At 40.8% G+C, this 19,466-nt stretch overlaps 1 protein-coding gene across 4 annotated transcripts in view; it reads left to right on the top strand.

Annotated features, from left to right (window-relative positions):
* The first annotated feature begins 2,236 nt into the window (after positions 1-2,236).
* The window catches only part of LOC118227632 (protein unc-13 homolog C-like), a 104,794-nt gene continuing 87,564 nt past the window's right edge, over positions 2,237-19,466 (top strand). For 3 of the 4 annotated variants that reach the window (XM_035418320.1, XM_035418321.1, XM_035418318.1), the window contains exons 1-5: positions 2,237-2,804; positions 5,863-9,205; positions 15,419-15,441; positions 16,069-16,124; positions 18,166-18,244. In XM_035418320.1, coding sequence (XP_035274211.1) covers positions 6,115-9,205; positions 15,419-15,441; positions 16,069-16,124; positions 18,166-18,244 — 3,249 coding nt within the window. In that variant the 5' untranslated portion in view covers positions 2,237-2,804; positions 5,863-6,114. The remainder of the gene's footprint in view (positions 2,805-5,862; positions 9,206-15,418; positions 15,442-16,068; positions 16,125-18,165; positions 18,245-19,466) is intronic. The other variant, XM_035418319.1, reaches the window with a different exon arrangement.

The raw sequence follows: 19,466 nt of genomic DNA, 5'->3' as shown, positions 1-19,466 counted from the left end.
ACATGCAAGTAGGTCACTGAGAAAAGCTAACTGTGTACTGGAGGGGGTAATTGTGAAGTGGGACAAAGGCAATAGCGTCTGTGTTCCTGTTCTGGTTGGGCCAGGACACCGGTGGAACAGAGGTGATCATTTCAGCATGACAGTACCCCACATGAGTCGCACATCCTCATTCTTTGGTCACTATAGAAACCAGAGCATCACCCAGTTAAGACACTGTTCTAATGCATGGATGGCCCCCCACAGTCCAGGAATACATCCTGACTGTACCACTTCTGACTGTGGCTGGTAGCCCTGCAAGGCTGCACTGTGCTCTGTGGGGTGCTTATGTGACAGTGTTTCTGGAAAACATGCTATACAAATAAAATTGAATTCAATTGATGAATTATCGGTAGCATAATCCAGAGTTGGAGAGGCTTCAGTCAGCTGGAATTCACATCTCATCGTTCTCTAACGACCCCCTCTGATTGGTTGGGCTCCCCCAGCCTGCTTACTAAAGCTGCACATATGAAGTGTTGTCCTCTGACTGATGTCTGTGCATTTTTGGCTTGTGGTCTGTGGTGTGAAAATGAGCAGCTGGCAATATCACAAGTTTAGGAGGAGAGTGCATGCCTGTCTACATTCTCCTGCATCAGCTGTGGAGATTTCAGAATGAGTGCAGCTGTGTACGTTTCAGACTGGGTAGAAAATGGGAGGAAAAGCATTAAAAATTCTTGTTTTCTTACTGCTGATAACCAAATAAAACGGACAGATGTTCTAATCTTGCAAGTCGGGAGCCGCGCTCCATAATTCCACACATTATGATGTGTTTCTTTCTCGCAATTGCTCTGCATATGGGGAAAATTTATTTTTGCTTTGAATGCATATGCGGAGGCATGGCACAAAGGACACTATCTAGAACGTGTATGGAATTAAGTGAGGGTAGAGATACATTTAGCGCTGCATTGAACCAGAGGATTTAAAAAAAGATCTTGGTCAGTATGAAGATTGAGAGAAAGCTTCAAGTCAGTGTGGTCCCTGGTGTCTGCATAAGGGAAGGAGCCTTTTCACTGCGTGAGCTCATTGACCATCTGAATGATAAGTGAGTTTTGCACTGACCACACTTACTCAAACGCGCACACACACACACACACACACAGAGCAATTTCTCAGATATATGTGTCCTTTATGGGCCAGTAGGGGGCGTAGGATGGTCATTCCTGGAATCCGCTTCTCCGAGTCCAGCCCTGAGGAGAGAGGAAAGGAAAGCAGTGAGTGATCGACAATTAATGACTGTTGGTTTGAACATCAGCCATCAGTCTTTCCTCAGTGTTACGGAAAACCCCAGGAATAGGGACAAATTCTAGAAGACTGATATTGAGTGGAATTGATCCAGAGGCCAGATACAAGCAGGGAGTTTAAACTTCAATTCCTGGACACATTTAGTATACATTGCAGTCTCCCTTTGGTATTACTCCTTAACATAGGATGTGTGAAATTCTGCTTTTACTATTTCGGGTCAAAGTGATGTAAACATAAATGTTCTTCAAATCCTCTGTTTAAATGTTGTGGTTTCCGCTGTGGTCTAATGAAATGTAAAGGTATCATGATGTTCACAGGATGTGTTTTCATGAAAGGAGCATTTGCTCCACTAGTTATCTGGAGCATAAAGTACAACACAGTTGCATAACAGCTATCATGACGTAGTGTTTGTTATTCTGTTTATAATACCAGTGAAATTCTCAGTTTGCTTCTGCACGTTCCGTTGCCTTAGTGCATTAGTAATTAGGTATTCAGCCAATGATCCAAATGAGGTTTTAAATTTTCAGAATAGATCTGTTATTGGAAGGAGAAGTTTGCAAACGTAATGCAAGTTCCCTGTGTGAACAATTGTGGTGTGTGAAAAGGGTGGGTATAAAAGTGAGAGGGGGAGCAGAAGAGAACGAGACACCACAAAACACGGACAGAGGAAATGTGTATCAGTTGTCGCCTGAGGTGACGCTGGGCTGATAAATTAACAGCAAGGAGCGACACGGCGATGGCACCGTGCTGTCTTCCCAGCAGACGCGGGCTGACCGTTATCAATACCGTAGCCACTGCTGTGCCACTGCCTTCTCCCAGTGTCACATGTGTTTTTATCTGCGAGCCGAGGCTTTCGCTAAGCGCATTTCACTCCCATCCGGGGGGGGAGGGGGGAGGGTAGGGGAGGTGGGGAGTGGGGGAGTTGCTTTCCACTGATGCGCTGGGTGGGGGGGGTGGGGGGAAGCAACTCTTGGAGTCGAGGCTGGGGGAAGGCAGTAGCAGTCCATCAATGACTGCCACCCCTTTAAAACAACCGCGAGGCATGCTCTGTCCCAGAAGCTGACTGCATCAGCATCGCGGGCTACTACTCGCACAGAGGAGAGAAAAGAAAGGGACCCCAGGCTGTCAGTTGCAACATTTAAGCACCGTAACCAGGAGAAGAGGGGGGAGCGGAGGACAGGGGAAGGGCTGATTTCTGCGACTCCGGATTGAGAGCTATGAACTGTGCTGAAGGTTTGTGGCTCGAGACGGTCCAGGTTTGCAGAGAGCAGTTCTGGGAGCGCTATGGAATTTGTAGGAAAACGCAGAACCCCTCGCTGACGGAGTGCCGGTCTGCACTGGAGTTGGGCTGTTAGGAGGCTGCTTCATGTCGCGCTGCACATTTGCTTCTTTTCCCAGCTGAATGGGGAATGCCTCGTCCGTCTTTTCTCTCCGCTTGCTTCTGCGTTAGTGAGGGGAGCTGAATTGCAGGAGCTGTTGCTGGTGGGTAAATTTAGTTGGCTTTTATAAGGAGTCTCAAAAATCAGGTATGTTCAGTAGTTTGAAGATTGACTGTGTTGTGGTTGTACATGGTTTGTGTTCCTCATTGCTTTCCAGCTTTTTTATATGCTAATACATACATGCTTTCACTCATTGAACCGTCAGGTTCAGTGGTTATAAATGAGTGAATAATTCTTCTCAGTAAAAGGCTCTATTATTGATACCAATCAAATGTAATCTAATTGAATCTAAGTTGTGTGATGGTGATGCATGTTGAAGGCATCTGTATTAATTTAATAGTGCAAATAATTTAATAGTGTAAATTATTTTAGCATGTGATTTTTGTTTCCAATGTCTAGTTATTCACGCAGTGCATTAAACCATAGGGTGCATTTTGTTTTGGGTGAAACGCATAGCTTTCATTTGGGAAGTGTTTCAAGATGAACTGCTTGCAGCGCTGCTCTGAAGGAATAGCATGACTTCATTAAAAATTCAGCGTTTTCCTTGACTAAAAACAGAAAGCCTCCTAATGCCATAAGCTTCTACGTTTCGTTAATCTGTCACTCTACCCTGCCAGATCTCACAATCTGCGGGAGAAGAGGAGCATGGATGGCACGGTGATGCAGAACAGCAGCAAATCAGCGCCCATTTAAAGCATGCATATTGAAATAGCCCTTTAGCTGCTTTGATATCCTTTAACATTCAAGTCTGTAATCCGGAGGAATTCAAAGTCTGTTCCTTGGAATTGAATCGTAATTGCCTTTGTTCCCATTAAGCAATTGGGTATGAAAATAACGAAATGGCATACATTAGAAGCGTTCAGGTGTCCCCCCAAAGCTTTCGACTGTGTTAGTGGGTGGGGCTTACTGTGGGCCCCATAGTCTACCTGATGAAGATGCTGTCATGCAGGCTAAAGTTTACCTAATATATGGCTAAGACTAGGATTCACAGATCAGGTGTTCTACTTTGACCACAAGTTGGTAATTTTTGAATTCCCATAGTGAGAGAGCCTGCCACACACTTGAATAATCTTTTACTAATGTACCAGTAAAAACATAAACTTTCCTTTTTCTCATATTGCACCCCCTACACACAACATCTGTATACATAGCTTTTTTTCATAGGGCTTGACTTGATTGATCAACTCCATTTTTCCAGTGTCAGGCATTATGAATCATGCTGCTTAGATCTAAAGGCGCAGTAATAGTCTGTGGAGGTGGAAAAGAGCAGGCAAAATTGGTGTTAATAAAATGGTTCAGAGATTAAAGAGCCTTATTAAGAAGTGCATGGCTGCACTGAAGTGTTGGTGGTACTGGACCACAATGCAAATTCTAATTTGAAATATGCACTTCCTGGCATTGGGGTTGTCACCCAGTTTTTATGTTGAAGTTCATCTGACCCCAGTAAGGAACTAATGTACTAATTTTCATAATTCTACAAACTTACTGTATGTCATCTCAATTTTCATTTGCCTCTGCATCGCTGCCTCCCTAATCATATTATATGAAATGTCCCTAGGGTGACCTCATGTCATTTGCATGCACAGTCATTCTACATACATGGAAATTGGGTATTGAATATAGTAGATTCAGAGTCAGATTCAACTGTCCATTTCTTTGCTGAAACATTAGAATTCCAAAGAATTAGTAATAAGTATCACTAAGTTTCAGTATTCTACATAATGATGAATTCAGCCTTCATGTAAATACAGCATGCAAGTGGATGCCCCTATACAGTACTCAGTACTTTGCACCTACCGTAATATAGGCATTTAATAAATTGTCAGATATATTTTTGAAAGGTAGTCATATATGAGCAGTCCAATTAATTCATTTTTTTATGCAATATAGGCTTGTGCTGTCAATCTGGCCATTTTATTACATGTTATTTGTTTAACTGTAACAGGATGTAGTTCTGTAGCATTACACCAGGAATAGTGGGCAGTTGGAGAGCAGGTTGGGATTTATGGCTCAAACTCTTCTGTTTTCTTCCAGATCTTATTGTTTCCTCATTGCTTTTTGTACTGTATTGACTCATTTATTACTAGAAATAGATACCAGTCATTTATTTATGGTCTCAGACAAAGTAGGCTACTTATTCACTGTCTTTAAAGCTAACATGTCAATAATGATGTACACTGATGCTATTGCATAGCACGCCCAAAGATTGAGGAACATAATATTTTCAATAACTGAAACTACATTCACTAAGCTGTTTGTCATACAGAGCAGCACAGGCACACAGTTCTGTAGTACACACATCCACACATACAGGTTAGTTGTCATGTGGTGTCTTGTTCAAACCTTTCAGTGTCACAAATTTCAAGTGACACTGAAAGGTTTGAATGGCATCTTAGGAAAAATGCAGAAAAGCAGTAAGTTTTGAAGCGAAAACAATTCACTAAACTCACAGCTAGATATAATTTCATTGTTTTTAGTTCAAGCCATAGAAAAATGTTATGGCTTGAATAGTTATATAGGCTGGCCTTCATGGTGTCCTTGTTGGTCCTTTGGATTGAATAAACAAATTCTCAGTTATATTTCTATTTATATACATTGGGATGTGCTTCCTCAATGCCATGTCCACAGTTCAGCAGCACATCACTAATAAGGATTAGGCCAATTCATGTAATTGCTGTGCCCCCTGTTGTAAAAGGTGCATTTTGGCGAGGTTCCTGTTTATTGACTTTGATAAATCTATACATCTATATCCAAGTGCCAGAGAGCATGCCTAATGAAGACTGCCCAAGCAGTTTTCTGCTGTGTTTTAAAATGCAATGAGTCATTGTACTGCGTTCACCTCAAAAAGAAAAATCCACAAACAGATTCAATTGACTACAGATATAATGATAATGCATAATTGTGCTATTCCTCCAGTTCTGGTGGCGGTTCGTCTTGAAAACATTGTTTTGTGTGGTGCATAGCTTTTTAAACTATGAGTAATCTGTGATAAAATTGATCATTTGGGCACCTGATATGAGCAGATAAGTGTTGTGTTGAATAGTGATGAAACAACTGTGTTAATATACTTATATACACTTATTTTTCATGTGTGCAACTGTGTTTAATCTTTATTTTATATGTAATCAATGGGTTTCCTTTGTAGAGCAATGCGGTTAGCCACAAGGAGAGTCACTGGATTTTACAGTATTTCTGGGCCTCCACTAGGATGTACAGTTTTTGCGGAGTGGTATGATCACCTTTGAAAGCAACCCGCTGAACTTTTTTATCCTGTCACTCAGGGTTAACATAAAAAAAAAAACTTTTTAAGTGCTCCTTGTATATTTTGTCACTGCTGGATTTATAAGTCAGTCCAGTTTTACTACGTTTGGAAAGCAGCACCAAAACATTGCCCTCCATGGTTTCTGCCCTACTCAAGAGCCTCCCATCATACATTGTAAAGATTTGCAAAGGAATGTTTACAAAGAAATTGGCAAATCCCACAAAGAAGAAAGAAAGTAGCGAAAAAAAAGAACCAAAATTGACCCTGGAACCGCAGGCACGGAATCCGACTTTTTCCACAGCTCTGAAAAGCACAGTCAAAAAAATCTCCAAATGTTCCTCAGCTCGCAACATATCCCTTGAGGAGGACGACGGAAAAAACGATCCCTCATCACTTTCCCCGACATTCAGTTACCGAGTTGCAATAGCTAATGGACTTCAAAAAAACGCTATTTTGTTTAATAATAATGAGAGTCAGCTCCAAGAGGTCTTATCTATCGATAGCAGTTACTCTGACTCTCTGAGTGAGGTTAAACTTGCCCATAGATTCGATGAACAAAAAGCCCACACTATGCCAGTAAGACGGAACAGGAAGAGTTTGACCAGCCTGGCACCCTCTGATGGAAGTTCAGAGGGGGAAAGGGTGGAACGAAGCAGTCTGCACACCCTCCGGCTGGGAGCTTTGCGAAAGCTAAGAAAATGGAAAAAAAGTCAAGAATGTGTCTCTTCAGATTCAGAGGTCAGCAACTGGAGGAAAACTCTAGGTATCCGGAGCAAGTCTCTGGACAGGGCTGGACGGCAGCAGAAGGTAACCTCGCTGGAGCCTGGATCCAGCTCAACAGGCTGCATCAGCCAGACTCAGGACGTCATGGAGATGATTTTCAAAGAATTGCAGGGGATCAGCCAGATCGAGACGGAGCTCTCTGAACTGCGAGGGCATGTCAACGCCCTCAAGAACTCCATCGATGAGATCTCCAGCAGTGTGGAGGTGGTGCAGAGCGAGATTGAGCAGCTGCGCTCAGGCTTTGTCCAGTCGCGGAGAGAAACGCGAGACATACATGATTACATCAAGCAGGTCCACCACCAAGGTAGCAAAGCCACTCTGAGATTCATAAATGTGCCTGAGGAAAAGCATGAGAAAACTGACAGTCTTATTTACCAAATTTTAAAGGAAAAAATGGGGTTTACTGAAGCACACAAGACACTAAAAATTGAACTTGCCCATCGGTTAGGGCAACAACGAGAATGTCCTAATGCTAAGCCACGTCCCATCATTGTTATCTTTTCCACCTTCCAAGACAGGGATTTAGTTTTGAAAAAGTGTTACAAGCTCAAAGGCACGGGCATTTCAGTCTCAACTGATAGTCTTGTACATGAACCAAAAGACAGGAAAGACAAAGGGATGACCTCATCGCAAACGTACGAAAGCATGGACATAAAAGTCTCAACGAAAGAGAAAACAGATACTGATGACTGGGACTCTATGGACAGTGATAAAGAGTTAGAGGACTTGAACAGAAATAAATATGCAGTTGTGACTAAGGCCGCAGTCAAAGGCAAGTCTGATAAAAAAAAATCCCACGATGGACATAATCGGTCCACTGATGCCGGCATGTATTCTGGCTCAGTGCATTATGCTGAAGATACCTTCCAGTCAGCAGGATACGAAGACCAGGATAAGCAAACAAAGCCTTATTACACAGACCTGACTCCCGTGTGGCTTTCCCAGAGTGACTACTCCACACCCAAACTCAGTCGCTCAGAGTCAGACTGTTCAAAACTGTGCCAGTCTTATTCTGAGGATTTCTCAGAGAGCCAGTTTTTCACTAGGGCTAATGGCTGCTCCTTGCTGTCATCCTCAGATCAGGAACTTTGGCAGAGGAAGCAGGAGGACTTGGCATCCTCTTGGTATGCAAGCCCACCCAGCCAAACCCTCAGCCAGGAAAACCCACCTTTTGTGGAACCAAATGAAGCAGAGACCGCAGAAACGGTTGACAGCGGTGTTAGCAATGGGTTAGTCTGTGCATCAGGTGACAGGAGCCACTACAGTGGTTCTCAGCTCTCTTTGCAGGCTGACCTTTCACCATGGAAGGACTGGCACCATTTAGAACAAGGTGCTGACTCAGGCCTCGATGCTTCAACTGAACAGAACTTAGTTTCTGAGATCAGCAGCCCTTTTGACCCCACAGCTAATCCTGGTTTCCCTGAAAATATTACAAAATGCCAAGAGGTGGACCTGCAGTTTGAGGGTGAGAGCTACATGACACTTGATAGCACTCCTTCTACTTGTCCTGGTGTGGAGAGTGAATCTGCAAGCCAACCTGATGTCCAGAGTGACCCTTTCCCAGAAGTCAACATTAATCACATTTATCAAAATCAGAACAAGACAGCCACTATGTATCGGAGTCAGAGCGAACTTCCCATTGAGAAATGTGAAGAGGTTCCCAAATCCTGGCACAGCCGGCTCAGCATTGACCTCACTGATAAATCCTTCAACTTCCCAACATTTGGTTCTACCCTACAGCGAGCCAAATCCGCATTAGAGGTAGTCTGGACCAAAAGCTCCCAGAGCGTTAGTGCAACAGAAGAACCAAGCAATTCCTCATTCATGAGTCGGTTCAGAACTTTATCCCAGTCTACTGCAAATGATTCCAGCACAACCATTGATTCAGATGTGTACACTGAGCCGTTCTATTACAAGGCTGATGAAGAGGAGCTCAGTGAACAGCCCGTGGACAATGAGACACATTATGTGGAGGTCATGGAGCAGGTACTTGCTAATCTGGAGAACAAGAAAAATGCAAATGAACCCCAGGAACAGGACCAGCCGGAAGAGTGCCAGGAGGAACAGTCTCCACAGGACCTGATCCAGGAGGAACAGTATCAGGAAGATGAAGAACCTCAGGAAGAAAGCATTGTGTTAGAATATGACTGTAGCTATGATGAGCAGTATGACGAAGAGTACAGCGAGGACTACGATGACAACCAAGCAACAGAAGAAACACCAGAGATTGAGTCAATGGTCTATACTGAAGAAACCGAGGACACTGAAGATTTAGAGGAAAGTGAGGGAGCAGTTGAACAACAGGATGAAAATCTAAATGTTACAGCAGAACCATCGGGTGAAACTGCACCCAAAAAGAGAATACGACCAACTTTCAAAGAAGTAGCACTGAGGGCATACAGGAAACAAATGGCTGAGCTAGAGGAACAGATTCTTGCTGGAGGTACATACAACACTGTACATTTCATTTTATTTTGTAATGCTCAGTGTAAGGCTGTAATGATTTGAGAAACAAGCAATATTAAAAAATTTGGAGTAGGAGATATACACACATACATGATATACAATATAACATAATAGCATATTAAAAGGAAAACATACCTATGAAATATTATACCATTGAGATAAATTTGTCTTTAAGACATACTTGACACTACAGTAGATGGAATAGGATTAGTCTGTCACTTTTACTTCAGAAATACAGTACAAAATCATCAGAGTTTTTTAAACATTCTGAAATACATGGTAGCTCTCAGGCATAGAAGCTGAAATGATTGGAAACCCCAGACTCTGTTTCAGTGGTGTAAGGGACGTCAGTGAGGCAGCTAACATGGGTTGTCATCTGGAGAGGTCTTGTTTTCTCTTGGTCTAATTGGAGTTGATATTTGACTTTGTGTGTGGTGATGAATAGGCAGGGGTCAGGTATTTCATGCATAATAGATGATGGCAGTACGCTCTACTCTCTCTCTTTTTCTTTCCCTCTCTGTCTTTCTGTCTCTCTCTCTCTCTTTTTCTTTCTCTCTTTTTTCCGTTAGATTAGTAATTGCCCTAACTTTCCTGTACGTCTCCCTGAAACGGTTCATGAGTCTTTAAACTCAGATATTTATTAGTCTTGGTCATGCTTTTTTATAAATATGTAACATTTGAATGGTGAGAGCCATGCATGCATTTTAATTGATTTTGAACATTGGTTTTATTGTTAAATGGATGGACATATATGCATAAACAAATTATGAAATCAGTATGCCCCATAACACCCTGATGTTGGCAGGTCTTTCAGATAGAAATAGCTGCCCAAAACAGTCCATGACAAATTTCCACCTTGATGGCACCTCAATGGAACAAAAATAATGAATGGCTTTTAATCACTAAATTGAAAGTGGTGTATATATAACTTTTATGTTTGGCTTATTATACTAGTGGGGCATGTTTGCTATTATTGGAAGGTAGCAGTTGATCTGTTATTTGATGGAATGACATTCTTATATGTAGACATTTTAAAAATGGTTTGTTGGGAAGCATGTTTGCACTTATTCTTGGTGTACTTATTTAGGTATCTTAACATCGGCCATTGTTTTCTCTGGATATTTTTTTATAATCATTAACGACCAATCAAGTGTTTCAGAAGCATGAACAATAACTAGATTATTTCCTCACCATGAGGCTGTGGTACTCCTTCCAGTGCTGGTTGCATGACTTCCTCCCAGCTGGCTGTGATATGTCTTCCATATGCATATTGTGCTGATTCTTTTGTTGCTTTTTCTATTTTGATTTGTTATTGCCTATTGATGAATCATTTTGGGAATAAGCATTTTATCATTGATCTATACAGCTCCTATTTATTTGTATGACTAAATGAATATTCTCGGTCATAAATGCATGTTTGATTAACAGTTTTTATTTATATAAAATGTTAAACACTGCTTTTGCTGGCTTTATTTTGAGACACAAGAATAATGTAAAAAAAGACTGGCATTGTCCAGTTTTCTGAAGCAGGACAATGACATGAGAAATTTCATGGCATTGATTCTCACCAAGGTTATGGTGGATATAGTTTTTCTTTGCACAATAGGGTTGTATTAGTGTCAAATTACAAATCATTTCGTAACATGCAACAATTGAAACAATATCTAGACAGAACTGTGGCAACAGCAAAATCATTCTCTGCTCGATACACATGACAGATATTGACCGAGAGACAGGAGGAATGGGCTTAGCTGTGCGATGGGCTTAGCTGTGGAGAACAACATACTCTGCTTTGAGGAGGACACACTTTGGTAGTGGTTTTCAATTACAATCATCAGAGAGCCAATGGACTCTCTTCCGCCTTATTCAGAATGCTCCTAACCCAGATTTTTGAAACTTGAACACAAAATACAGTACCAGGGTCCCATAGTCAGGCATATGATATATAGTTATACATTTTGGTGTTATGGAATGGCAGGTATTTACAGGAGCTTAGGTTTAAATTGGGGATGCTCAGAACATACAGTAGACCAGGGCTGCTTGGGTCTTAAACAGGGCAGGGCCTGCCAGAGCTGTTCTTGGCTTTCTGTGTGATCTGCAGCCTTTCTTTTTGGAGAGCTGTTGGAGGTTAGTTGAGTTAATTAGCTTGCCGGCTTGCTAAAGTTAGTAGCATATGGTAACCGTTGTGTATATTTTATTATAAAAGGAAGTGTATGGGTACACCAGCCACTGTATTCACAATAAAAACAAAAAAATCTGCTGGAATTGTACTAGCCTGCTCATATAGTTGTCAGTGAATTTTAATATTGGTGTAAATATTCGGGTTGTTGTGTATACTGACAAAGCTTTCACTGTATAGGGTAGCCTGCTTGCACTCAATAAAATTTGCTCTGTGTAACACAGAGTAGAAGATCAGTATCCCTGTAGAAAATAAAGACCCTGATTTGTTTAGTTGTTATGAATGTTTAAATACTCAGTACGTGGTGTCAGTTATTTTTAACAGATTTTAAGATTTCAATATATCAAATTTTGTTGATTCAGCTTTAGTTGATTATCATGATGGCACATGTTTAAACAATTCTTGCTCAAGGAAAAAGCTATCTTCATTAATTAAGAGCAGAAAAGCACAATGAATTATTAAAGTGTATGTAAATTACTAGGTTTCTAAGTTACAAATGTCTGGGAAAGCCCAGATTGGTCAAGAGAGACCTTTGTCAGAGCTCATTGTGGGCAGCATGATTATGATATGAGTGCACGTTTGTTTAAACGTGCATTTCAAGTCATCTTCAGCATAAACTGGTGCCCAAGAACACAGCAGTGTAGAACAACAACAGAACCGTAGTGTGTGAACATTTGCATTTATATTCTATGCGCACCTCCAAAATCACGCTGTTCATGTTCATAGCTTGGCAGCCGAGTCTTGATCTTCTTGCATTGCCTGCCAGCCCAATCTTCACTTTGCTACAAGAGGCTACTGTATTCAGATGCTAATTCCTCCATCCCAGGGGCATTTTTTAACCAGGTCAGCTTTGTTTAGAATATTTATTGCAGTCTAGTAGTGGGCTGCCATGTGTTCTGAAGATGGGCTGAGCTCCACTCCTTCCCTCTCTGTATCTGCTTCGTGCAGATGGAAGGAGCATGCCTGCTCCAGATTTCAGTTTGAACCTGTCATTAAAAATAGAGGTCTCAATGAGAGAGGGCCATGTTGTTTTATCTACTGCGCAAATACGATTTGTGAGATACACATTTACGTGGTTTTCTTGTGAGAAATGGGCACAATTTTTTTTGTAAATATTCTCTAGGTATAGTCTCTGAATTCAAACACTTTTAACTGACTGTTTATGAACATTGAGATGTTCACGCTATATGTCTTTCCTTCTTTCTTCTTCCACACTCATACAAGAAGCACTGCTAAGTAATATGCACCCCATCAATGTAATTGCACTTGAGGCGACGTATATTTTGTACACTTCAGTCCGCTGTTGGTATCTTGCCATCTTTTCCAATCTACTGTTGATGATCTTTTAAAATCCAATATCTTAATATTTGTGTGATTGAATTCCATAGTCCTCCCAGGTGGGGCTTTATGTGTTTTTAGACTTCTTTATAGATTTCTTTGTTCTGAAACTCTGCACGTCTTCATTTGGAACTCATATATATCGTTGTTGTAGACAGTTTAGGCAGAATGTGGTTGCAATTCATTCCCCAAGAATTTCTGGCTGACTGAATTCTAAGTGTACTTGTTTTTGGACCATTCCTTTTCAAAATTAACTGTGTACTCAGTGACACACATGCCCTAATGTGCCAGCCAGTAACTGTTCTCTCATTGAAGAGTGCTCTGTGTGGTCTTACATGACCAGGTGGTGTTTTTTTATAGTAAATAAGATTGCAATGCCAGGCCATGTCCTCTTATACAACACACTGATGATGTGCAATGTGGGATACATTTTCTGGTGTGAGATACATACATACATTTGGAAAATTGATTAATGCCAAAACACAATACAATTTTTTTAAATTTTAAAATGGGATGGCTACTTATTTCTCTATGTTTTTAAATGTATTGTTGTCCTTCACTGTTTTTGGCTCTTACCCAGTGATTGCTCCTGCTTATAATGCAGTTTGTTTTGGTTCCCATGAATAATATTGATATGATGATTTTTTTTAGAGAATTACAACTGGGATAGAGGTAAAAACATCATCTTTTGGTATTGTTACCTCACAGACGGAACCACTTGAAATAACACTATGTGTGTTTGTAGATGTGAGGCTGTTATCGCAACACAGTAATTGTGTGTAGATTGCTTTAAAATGACAGGGACACTGAATTCAAAGAAGATAAGTAACCTTCATTTACAGTCTGATGATATCATTAGTATCTCTTCAACCTTTGAATATAGTCCCATTGACTGAATTCCAGCTGTTTCTATGGTAAATTCCAGGGTTTCCTGTTGGAAAATAGTTTGTCTCTGTGGCAAGTGCTGACCTGGGTGGGTGGGGAGTTGAGGTGGAGGTGGTTGATTGAATTGGGAGGGAGGGGGTCTGTGTGGTTCGTCTGCTCATGACAAGTTACAATCAAATGTCTTCATATCGACCTTTATTGAACACACTATACTATTTGATTTAAACATTGTAGTTCTGTTTTCCAAAACGTATGTGCAATTGTTTATAATACTGTGCAATCCCACTACTTCCTTTTGTCCAACTTGCACTTTGGGTTGCTTCATGCCATTCTTATGGGCACTGTATGTCAAAGAATATTTACAGCACCCTCTGGTACTCCATGTCCTCTACTGAAGGCCATTCTCACACGCATGCACAAGTGAAAACTTTTATTTTTTTGGGAAGTACATGAGATGTCGATTTTGGCAATTATGTCGTAATCCAAAAGAAACGGTTCACACAATACAAGACTATAAAAAGTCACTTTCAACTATTTATTATCTTATACTGTAGCGGCAGGGGAACAAGATACACAAACAGTTCTGCAATATGCCTTTTTCAGTGTATAAAGCTACCATAGGTGCAGCTGACTATAAAAGTGACTCAGTTGTTACTCATTAACGAAGTGATAATTAAATAATTGGCACCAATTTACTCTCCAGGGACATCATGTTCATTTACACAAATCGAAAATAGAGTGCAAACCGCACGATTTGCAATTGTGAAATATAGCAGCTCACCGCAAATTGGTCCCGGTGTACTGTTGAGGCTAAGTAGGTCTGAGGGAAACCCTGCATTTTGATAATAATATTGTTGGTTTATTACGAAACAGGCTGGTAAAAATATCAGCCCTTGTGTGGGCTAACAGAAGGGGAGTGCTCTAGATAATGCTTATCAGTATGGTGTTTAACCATCCATGTCTGCTTCATATTAACAGCAGAGATTTAGCTGTGCAGGCTATTTCATAGTGGTCCTGGCATTCCTTTTAAGGCGAGTTATACTTGTACTTCATTGCCTTATGTTGTCTAATATGCAGTAGCCTTTTATGACTGTAATACTCATTTGTTTTAGATTTTGTTTTATTTTATGTAATTGCAAAAAACCAAAAGCAGATGTGTACAGATTCTGGGGTTTCTATGTAGACAACAGGACATTTATACCAGTTATATTGATCAGTGGCTTATTGTATGCAATGTTTTTCAATTGTCAACTGCAGAGGATATGAAATTTATTCGAATTTGGTTAAGATTAAGAATCTGGAGCAGTGATACATAACATGCATGAAAAATGAGCTGCTCTCCACAATTCCCTGATGCACTGGCTGGCAGACAGTTCTGAATTATCTAGATGGAAGCACGATTAATTTGTTGATATCAAAGATGAAAACATTTTCAGGGTGGTATAAACCGAATGCCTTACAGTGGCAACAGTCCCTGTCACAGAAAAAAAATACAGAATAGCTGCAGAAAACACCACTGACAGTTTAATATTTATTCCAGGGTTTCTTGTAAAGCCTGAATGATTCAATACCAGAGGACTATTAGTATTATGAATGCAACAATTCACAGTCAGATATCCCTAGGGGCACTTTCACATTTTGCAAGAATAAATCTCAAGTCTTACAATGCCGCACTTGTGCGAAAAACACTTAGCATTGTATAATTCTCAGGAAAAGTCTTGTCAGAAAATACCCCTTAAAGGAACTTTTCTAATGTTCTACCTTCCTGTCCTTGGCTCTCTTTTTCAGATAGCACTGCTTTGGATGCACAGGTTTTAAATTTGCTGTTCCTCATATTTCATATTTAATATTTATTTTATCCTCATGTTCTTTTTCTCTCTTTCCTTTCTTGTCAGTGTGGTGTATCCATGACCATTTCATTCAGTCACTGTAAAGCACTGCATGTGATTGGAGTATTTTCATTAAATTCTTTCTATGTATTTTTGTTAATCATTCTTTTATTTTAACGCCATCGCTTTGTTTTCTTTTGAAAATGCAACTTGTTGCATTTGTTAGACAGTTCTCCAGAATCAAGGACATTCTATCACGTGGTGCATTTTACAAGTGATGGTACCCAGTTCAGTAAAAAGCATGCATTATAAATGAGAAAAATAGTGCTCAAAACTGTGAGCTGGCACTTCAAACTTAATAGAGGCATTGCTCAAATTACACAGAAAATAATAACTGATATTGTTTTCCCTTTCCTGGATTTTGACCCAGTTCTGCTCTTTTTACTCTTCTGTGCCTGAACCGTCCTGCAGATAAAGTGCACCACTCTAAATAACAGTCAATTTGATATGTATTGTGTGTGAAGTAATATTGGAGGGGCTTTACTGTCTCTAAAACAATGGCGTGTGATAAGACTCCAAAGTAACATTTTCACTGTCTCTTGTGTGAAGGCACGGCTTGTAAGCAGCAATGTCCTGGATCCATCAAAACTGGGGAGTGCTGGAGGGTGAGTGGAACAGATTGTTAACAATCAGCACTGGGGGGGGGGGGGGTTATCTTCATGAAGGGCTGATGGTTATCAGATCCAGTTATATTTACGGCATATGTAAATGTGAAAAAAAAAATTGTAATTTCAGAATTACAAGCATTCATTTGGTACAAATTGTTCAATGTAGAAGCATGGAAAATGTGGAGCAATATCAAAGGCTAATGTGGCACCCTTCATTATTATCACATTTGACATAAACAGTTGAAAATACACAAAATATATATTTTAATTTGTGCACAAAGCTAAGGGAAGCAAATAAAAGAGCACACTACCAATGTAAATTGAATGTAATTTAAACAGACATGGTTTTCTTTTTTAACTACTGCCTAGTTTAGCTAGATGACCACTTGAGTTATCCTCTACAAAAACACACTCCACAGAATTTAGAATTGGACATTGGAGGAATTATCTCATAATTTATTTGCATATTCACACGTTCATTGAACATATATATGCATGCATATAAGACAACCAAAGTCAGGTCATAGACATGTTGCCTCTTGTTTTTTTTTCTGTACATTTTTAACCCTATTACAGGAAATGTAAACAGGACAATGTGAAAAGCACATCTGAAGTAATTAATGTTAGAGATTATGGCCTGCTCTCCTGTTGATACTGTGTCCTGCCAGCATTGTGCAGTTAACAAGCTGGTCCAATGGAAATGTGTTCTGGCTTGATTGCTTGCAGAGATGCAATTATAAACATCATAAAAAAATAGTGTTATCAATGTCAATGTTATTTGTATAGCAAGAGGGAAAGAATTTCTGCCAAATGTGCTACTGTTTGACCTTTCTAAAAGTATAACAACCAAGTATTTTCACCTCCAAGTTGCATGAACCTAGGTGGTAGTGTGCTTTCTGAGCTACAGTTTTTTCCATCTGATAAATCTCACATTATAGTGACTTGCGAAGACACTGCTGAAACAGTATCAAAATCATATGGCCTTTAATTGGTCAAAGGGCAGCAAATGTGCAGAGCATTGTTATGTGTCTCATTCAATGCACGGTCTGGTATACAGTTATATTGCTTATAACTGCGGATGATCTGATGAGGAAATTTTCAGACTGAGCGAAATGCAGTGTTAGCGTGGGTTCAATCAGTGTCTGCTCTTTTATTTGACGAACACATGCAAATGTTAGTTTTTTTCCAACTTGAGATTACTACAGCATGCTGCTATTATATGTGCATCTGTCAGTTGAGAATTTTCAATGACCACTCCTGTAGGCAGGATTAAATAAGATTTTATTTTTGTTACATTTTGTTATTTTCATTCCATATAATGTAACCTGAAGTCAAAAACAAGGCCATACTGCAAAGCATGAGGACTAAATTTCACTTGCTGGCAGAGAGGTTCAGACAGTCGCTGTTTATCAGAAATTCCATCAAATAGAAAAGCACTCTCTCTCCAGACCACGCATAAGTGTCCAGACCGCTCCCTGAAAATGCAGTCCGCACAGGTGAAGTGTCTGGGTCACTTTTCACACAAATGCAGTCACCCTATGTGGCTGGGGATCGAGTGCGCGTCACCTGGTGGGACCCCTGGCGGGGCTGGGGCGTTCCCTGTGCGACATTGACACCCACCCACCTGGGCGTGACGCTCGCCCCGCGCACCGCGGCGGGAAGGAGCAGCTGGGGGCCGCGCAGCCTCCCGAAAGCTGCACCTGAGGATCTCTGTTTAAAGTCACCCTCGCCGTCACTCAGCTAAAGCCTGCCCTCCCGCTGTCGAGCCCAATGGCAGTGCCTGCTTCACTGCGCTGCGCCCTGCTGGCTTGCCATTTGAAGGAGGAGGTGTAAAACGTGTTAGCTGTTCTTACTGTGGGGCCACGCAAGCCAAAACCGTAAGACCAAAAAATGAAATGACGTACGGTCGGCGCCGGGCACCGGTCACCGTTACCGTAAATCAAATAATCCTTTCTCTCTCAGTCCTGTTATGTCTTACATGTACAGTGCACAGCATTATTATGATATTAATATGCACTAAATCTGTCTGCTCCACCAGGCCGGGCAGCATACTTTACGGTATCGACAGCATGCCAGATTTACGACGCAAGAGAACTATGCCTATTGTCCGAGACCTGGTGAGTTATCCACCTCAACAAGGTTACTCCTGATTTATGGAGAATTTATCTGGCTTCCAATATATTATGTAGGACAAGTGTTATTATAGCCTTTGCCTGCAACAGCTCCTTGTGTTAGTATGTGCCATTATACTTCATAGACTTGTAATTCATTCATGCGAAGAATTGCCCAATAGCATTTACCGTATGTGTGTCTGATCATTTTAGTATTTCATATGTTATTATTTTATAATTGGGCTGCATAAAGTATGTTCAGTATAATTCATGTTCATAGCACATTGAATTGTAAAAGTGTAAAATTGTTGAGTAAATCAGTACAATTAATGTCCTGCCAAAGATACAATGGCTATTTGTATTAATTGACAGCATAATGTAAACAGAGGTTATTGCTCTGATATTTTTTACATGACAAATGCTTAAACACTGAAGAGCAAAAGTTGATGCTTGATGATTGTATTTGTCCATATCTCTCATGAAATAAAAAAACAACTTTTATCTGGGTAAGTATGGGCTGTCATATTTTGGGTTTTGCGTATATATTACCATTCCCACATGGCCCCATAATGACTATGGGTGATATTTTTCAGTGAGTTGTCAGATTTCAGCCCGAGTGCTATTCATCATCCCTCTGCCGAACAGGATATACGTAACATTGGCGCCATTTGAAATGTTGACAACTCAACCCAAAAATATATACGAGGACTTCATTGAAATCTGACTGAACTGTGCCAAGGCTTTTAGTCATGTACATGTGATGCGCCAGAAAGCCTTCCGCACCCCAGATGAAGTCACCGAACGCAAGCGGTTTAATCCGGCTCCCGTCCTCCCATTCCTCTCCTCTGTTTTCTCTCCTCAGTGGGCTGTGTGATTGCTTCAGTGCAGCAGCAGTGTTTAGATAATTTGGGGGAGGGTGAGATGGGAGGAACCTGCAATAGGGGCGGGGAGGAGGTTGTAAAAACATATAGCCAGCCCTGTTTAAAATTTGGATGCGCGTCATCCCGATGCCTGCAGCAACCTCGGCTGTTCTACACTGCATGACCAGGAGACTTACATCAACATTTACGTTCATGTACAGCTCACTGTAACCCCTCACCTACATTCCCGTGCTTTCGAAGCCTGTGGCATTCCATGAATCTTTACCATGATTCTGGCTGTAGCTGAGGGGCGAATGGTAAAGAAAAATCCAATATTGTCAGCTGTCAATGCCTGCATTCCTATTGTG

Source organism: Anguilla anguilla, chromosome 5 (assembly GCF_013347855.1).
Source record: "Anguilla anguilla isolate fAngAng1 chromosome 5, fAngAng1.pri, whole genome shotgun sequence".
NCBI lineage: Eukaryota > Metazoa > Chordata > Actinopteri > Anguilliformes > Anguillidae > Anguilla > Anguilla anguilla.
Note: the sequence above shows the minus strand (reverse complement) of the source record. Positions and strands in the feature narration are given on the sequence as shown.